The sequence below is a fragment of the Vicia villosa genome, linkage group LG1 (assembly GCF_029867415.1).
Source record: "Vicia villosa cultivar HV-30 ecotype Madison, WI linkage group LG1, Vvil1.0, whole genome shotgun sequence".
In the NCBI taxonomy this organism is placed as follows: Eukaryota; Viridiplantae; Streptophyta; class Magnoliopsida; order Fabales; family Fabaceae; genus Vicia; species Vicia villosa.
Window position 1 is genome coordinate 181,598,052 of NC_081180.1, and position 6,259 is coordinate 181,604,310.

At 39.4% G+C, this 6,259-nt stretch overlaps 1 protein-coding gene across 1 annotated transcript; it reads left to right on the forward strand.

The window, feature by feature from the left end:
* The first annotated feature begins 534 nt into the window (after window positions 1-534).
* LOC131660624 (uncharacterized) lies at window positions 535-1,485 on the forward strand. Its single transcript, XM_058929905.1, has one exon. The coding sequence runs from the start codon at window positions 535-537 to the stop codon at window positions 1,483-1,485; it is 951 nt and encodes a 316-aa protein (XP_058785888.1).
* The last annotated feature ends 4,774 nt before the right edge of the window (window positions 1,486-6,259 follow it).

Consider the following 6,259-nt stretch of genomic DNA (forward strand, 5'->3'; position numbering starts at 1 on the left):
ACTGGGCCAAGGAGAGATTTGGAGCATTACGAAGGGCCCGTTTCTTTTGATGAAAGTTGTAGGAGACTTAGCCAAAATAAAAAAGAAAAGGAAACAGTAACAGTATCAGCGTTTAAGGATAAAACCAAAAAGAAAAGAGCTATAGAGAATCTGGGAAGTAAAGTTCCAATTTCCACATCTTATTTTGCCTGCATAGCCCCAAGAAGCGAAAGAGGCGGAGAAGAAGTAAAAATCAAAGGCGCAAGAAAGGAGAAGAAATTGACGGCAGGAAGCAAGTTCACAGGGGCAACTCATTCCGATTCAATAGACACTGGTGAGTCCTTCTCTGGTTCCTCAGTGGCTGAGTCTGATATTATAAGATGTAATAATCGTTTTATCTCTAAATCCGATGTGGGGAGGAAGGTGTGGAAGTCTATTTCGGAATTAGGAGTGGAGAGTTGCAAGGATGTCACAGTTAATGAAAAATTGATTAGCATGTTGGAGTTGAGATAAGGAGGGAATGAGGGGTTTGGAGGAGTTGAAAAACAGTTTACCATGAATTTGCTTTCTTTCAATATAAGAGGGGGTGGTTCTTTTTCTAAAAGAAAAAGAGTCAGTTTTTTGATACAGTCAAATAATATTGATGTTTGCTTCGTGCAAGAGACAAAACTTTCTGATTTCAATGATGTTATAGCTGGTTCTTTCTGGGGTAATAAAGAGGTAGATTGGACGGAAAGCCATTCTAAGGGGGCTTCGGGTGGTATGGTTATTCTATGGAGACAAGGTTGTTTTATGGTTAACTATAGTTTTACTGGCAGAGGTTATGTAGGAATAAATGTTACGTGGAAAGGGTTGGTTTATAATATGGTGAATGTCTATGCTTCTTGTAATAGATTAGAGAGGCAATTATTGTGGGATTCCTTGATCTCGATCAAAGCTAGAAGTCTCAATGAGGAATGGGTTGTGGTGGGAGATTTCAACGAAGTGTTGTGCAAGGAAGAGCGTATTGGGGTGGATAGAATTCGGGATTGGCGAGGCATGGAGGAGTTTAAGAGCTTCGTTGAGGTAATGGAGTTAATTGATATTAATTGTGTGGGAGGGAAGTTTACATGGTACAAAGATAACGGAAAAGCTATGAGTAGGTTAGATAGATTTTTGCTTTCTAACAAGTTGATTGAGGTGTGGGAGGTGGTAGACCAAAGGATTGAAAAAAGAGATATATCGGATCATACGCCGATACGGCTTAATGTGGGGAAAATTGATTGGGGACCTAAACCTTTTTGCTTCAATAATTCTTGGCTTAAACACGAAGACTTTAAAGCATTTATGGCAAAGGAGTGGTTGTGTTTGGAGATTAGAGGAAGGGGAGATTTTGTGCTTATTGAAAAGCTTAAAAAATTAAAAGATCGTCTTAGGGTGTGGAATAGGGAGGTGTTCGGGTGGATTGACTTGAGAGTGGAGGAAGATACGGAAAAAATAAATACCATTGATAAAGTGTTAGTCTAAAAAATGGGGGGCAATATTGAGGAGGAGGTGGAGGAGAGAAGAAGTGCAACTAAAGACTTGTGGGATCACCTTAATTACAAAGAAAGTATGTTAAGGCTAAAGTCTCGTAATCTTTGGTTGAAGGAGGGCGATAAGAATTCAAAATTCTTTCACAACACTTTGAAGGAGCGAAATAGGAGGAAAGCTATAACTTGCTTGGAAGCTTCAAAGGGGAGTATAGAAGGAGTAGATAATATCAAGGAGGAAGTTAGAAGACATTTTTCGGAGTTCTATAGTGAGGAGGATGTGGAGAGGCCGATTCCGGGGGGGGCTTTTTTTCAACACAATGGTGGAGGCCGATGTGTCTTGGTTGGAGAGAAGGTTTTCGGAGGAAGAAATTAAAGATGCGGTTTGGTCTTGTGATGGGAGTAAAAGTCCCGGCCCGGACGGATTCTCTTTAGAATTCTTTAAAAGTAATTGGGAGGTGTTAAAGAAGGATATTTTCTCTTTTGTAGAAGACTTCTTCGAGAAGGCAAAACTCACAAAGGCTTGCACTTCCTCTTTCGTTACACTTGTGCCCAAAGTCAACAATCCTCAAACTTTGAATGAATTTCGTCCGATTTGCTTGGTGGGTAGTCTATATAAGATTTTGGCGAAGTTGTTGGCTAATAGGCTTAAGAGGGTAGTTGGAAAATTTGTTTCTAACAATCAAACGGCGTTCATAGAAGGAAGAAATATTTCGGATGGTATCCTTGTGGTGAATGAGGTTTTGGATTTGGCTAAGAGAGAAAAGAGAAGTTGTGTTGTGTTGAAAGTAGATTTTGAGAAGGCCTATGATAGAGTGAGTTGGAATTTTGTTAGATACATTTTTAAGAGGATGGGGTTTGGTGTCCGATGGATGGAGTGTTGCCTCTTTACTAACTCTTTATCCGTTCTTGTTAATGGAAGTGCCTCTAAAGACTTTAGAGTGGAGAAAGGGCTTAGACAAGGAGATCCCTTGTCTCCTTTTGTGTTTGTCTTGGTGATGGAGGTCCTAACGGCTTTAATGAAAAGATCAAAGGAGTTAGGGGAGTTTCGTGGCTTTAGATACAAAGAAGACAAGGAGGTGGATTTATTGCAATTTGCGGATGATACTATTGTGTTGGCCAAAGGTGATACCGCGAATTTGTGGAGTTTGAAGTCTATATTAAGAGGATTTGAAATGATGTTGGGGCTTCGGATTAATTTTCATAAGAGCAATATTTATGAAATTAATGTGGGAGAATGGTACCTAGAAGCGGCTTCATCCTTTTTATCTTGCAAAGTGGGTACTTTACCTTTCAAGTTTCTCGCAGTAAGAGTGGGAGAAAGCCATAGGAAAATTTCGATGTGGAAGGATCTTTTAGAGAGGCTTAGGAACCGTCTAAATGTTTGGAGAGGTAGATTTCTAAGTATGGCGGGGAGGGTGGAGTTGGTCAACTCGGTTCTTAATGCTATACCTATTTATTCTTTATCCGTCTACAAAGCTCCTCGGAAGGTGTTGCAAGAAATAAAATCTATCCAAAGTAAGTTTCTTTGGGGTGGGATTGATAGTAATAAATCAATTCATTGGGTAAGTTGGGACGTGGTTTGTAATTCGAAAAAGGAAGGAGGATTGGGTGTGAAAAATGTAGAGATTATGAATATAACTTTACTTAGCAAATGGAAGTGGCGAATTCTAGTGGATAAGGAGGCGGTGTGGCAAGATTTTTTAATAGCTAGATACGGTAACCCAAAGCTAAAAGTGTTGATAGGGGATAGTTCGATATTGAATAAAAAAGATTCTCATTGGTGGAGGGATTTAATTAAATCGGATAATTACGAGAGGCTTCTTTTCGACAATTTTACGAGTGCTTTAAAGTGTAAAATTGGAAATGGAAATCACACGCCGTTGTGGTATGCTACTTGGGTTGGGCAAAATTCCTTGATGAAGGATTTTCCCATGCTTTTCTCTTTGTCTGAAAACCATACAATTTCTGTTAACTATGCAGGAAATTTTGTAGATGGTCATTGGCAGTGGCAGTGGGCAAGATGGTTTAGGGAAGGCTCGGATGCTGTAAAAGTAGCAGAAAGCATCCAAAATACTGGCAGGCTGAATAGAGGGACAGCGGCCAGTTTCACTTACAGCGCAGGGCCTGAGATATCGGGTAATGATCGCGATGGCCGGCAGCAATATGAGGAGGTTGCAGCTGCTGTCAACAGCATTTCGGACAGCCTTCAAACTGTCATCAATTCTGTTTTTGGTACTAGTCAAAGGTTATCTGAAAGTTTGAAGTCCTTGTTGGAGGCAATTGGTGGTGTTTCGGTTAACGAGAAGGAAGAGGATAGCTTTATATGGGCATTGACGAACAATGGTGTTTTCTCCGTTAAGTCTTGTTATGATCTTTTCAAGTCTCTGCTCTCCGGTCCTCCGTTGGATAGTAAAAAGGCTTTGGCTTTTTCTTTTCTATGGAAGTGCAAAGTTCCTTCAAAGATTCTAGTGTTTGGTTGGATATTTATCCATAACCGTTTAGCAACAAAAGATCAATTGGTGCGTAGGGGAGTTTTGGTGGAAGGCACGGAAGCTTTTTGCTCTATGTGTAAGGAGAAGGAGGAAGATATTATTCACCTTTTCTTCATGTGCGAATCCTCTTGTAGCATTTGGAGAAGGGTGTATATGTGGCTAGATTTATCTAAATACTTGTCAATTGAGGATTTTGAGGATTTTTTCTTCAATTATGATAAGATACCGTTTAATAAAAGAATGATGGTGGCCAACGTTTGGGTAGCAACGGTTTGGACTATTTGGGCAAAGCGTAATGCGGTGATCTTTAGAAAGGAGTCTTTTAGCTTTACCGAATGTTTGACGGAGATTATTCACAACTCTTGGAGGTGGTTTTCTTCTTTTCAAAAGAAGAAGAATGTTTGTAACTTTTATCTTTGGAATATTCGACCTCTCGATTGTAGCGAGAGGTAGGAGTTTTCCTCTTTGTATTGGGGTGGAGCATCCCTTTTGCTCCCTTTAATACATTTTGCTTATTTAAAAAAAAAACTTCTTCACTCTATATAATGTAAATGTTTAATTGTTTATTATTAATTTTTTAAAATTTACAAGATAGTCCTCATATTTTATGAAAATTTTAAATTTACCCCTAATTTTTTTTAAATTGCAAATAAGTCTCTAATAATTTTCAAATTTTACAATTAAAATTACAAAAATTACAAAAATTACAAAAATTTCAAAGAAGAGGATTTTAACAGGGCTATTTAAGGATTAACTTATCATATCCTGTTGTGTCAACAAACACTGGATTGAGATAAGATATGATACAGATATCCTATCCTGTCTCTTATCCTGCCCACCAAATGAGCCCTAATTGTTTGAATGAGGAGGATAGAAAGTGGTAGGAAAGACCGTTTTCGGTCGAGGAGGTTAAGGAGGCGGTTTGGGATTGCGATGGTAATAAGAGCCCGGGTCCGGACGGTTTTACTCTTGAGTTTTTCCAACATTGTTGGGAAACGGTTAAGGGCGATGTTGTTAGATTTGTGGAGGATTTTTTTCATAAGGTAAAGCTTACGAAGGGCTGCACTTCATCCTTCACAGCGTTAATTCAGAAAGTTAAAAATCCTCAATCTTTGTCCGAGTTTAGACCGATTTGCCTTGTGGGGTGTTTGTACAAGATCCTCGCAAAGCTTTAGGTGGGTAGATTGAGAAGTGTTATTGGGAGTTTGGTGTCGAGTAATCAAACGACGTTCGTTCCGGGAAGAAATATTGCGGATGGTGTTCTAGTTGTGAATGAGGTGTTAGATTTAGCCAAAAGAGAAAAACGGTGTTGTGTGGTTTTGAAGGTAGATTTTGAGAAGGCCTATGATCGTGTTAGTTGGAAATTCTTGAAGTATGTTTTAACCAAAATAGGATTTGGAGCTAATTGGTAAAGATGGATGGAAGGAACCATCTTCTCCAGCGACATGTCTGTCCTCATCAACGGAAGCATAACCAAAGATTTCAAGGTTGAAAAGGGGCTTCGGCAAGGAGATCCTTTATCTCCCTTTTTGTTTGTGTTGGTTACGGGGGTTCTAACGTCTATAATAAAAAACGCAATCTCCATATATAGGTGATTTCCATGGGTTTAAGATTAATGATGTGGAAGAGGTTAGCATGCTTCAATTTACGGATGATACCATTATAATAGCGGATGGAGATACCGCAAATTTGTGGAACAAAATGAATCTTAGGGGCTTTGAGCTAATGTCGGGATTGAGGGTTAACTTCCATAAAAGCAACATTTACGGAATTAACGTTGGTGAGTGGTTTATTGAGGCGACATCTACCTTCTTTTCGTGTAAGGTAGATAAACTTCCATTTAAATTTCTTGGTGTTAGAGTGGGTGATAGTCCGAGGAAGCTCTCTATGTGGAGGGATTTGATTTCGGTTTTGAAGAATAGATTAGCCGTTTGGAAAAGGGTGCATCTCAATATTACGGGTCGAGTTTGTTTGATCAATTCCGTGCTCAACGCCATTCCTATATATTCTCTTTCTTTCTACAAAGCGCCAACAAAGATTCTTAAAGACATTAGGGCTATACAGAGTAAGTTCCTTTGGAGTGGAAGCGAGTTTAAAAGATCCATCCATTGTGTGTGTTGGAATACCGTGTGCAAAGCTCGTGAAGAAGGAGGTTTAGGGGTGAAGAACGTGGAGGTGATGAACACCACATTACTTAGTAAATGGAAGTGGAGGATATTATCGGATGAAGAGGTAGTTTGGCGCGGGATTCTTAAGTCTAGATATGGTGATGTG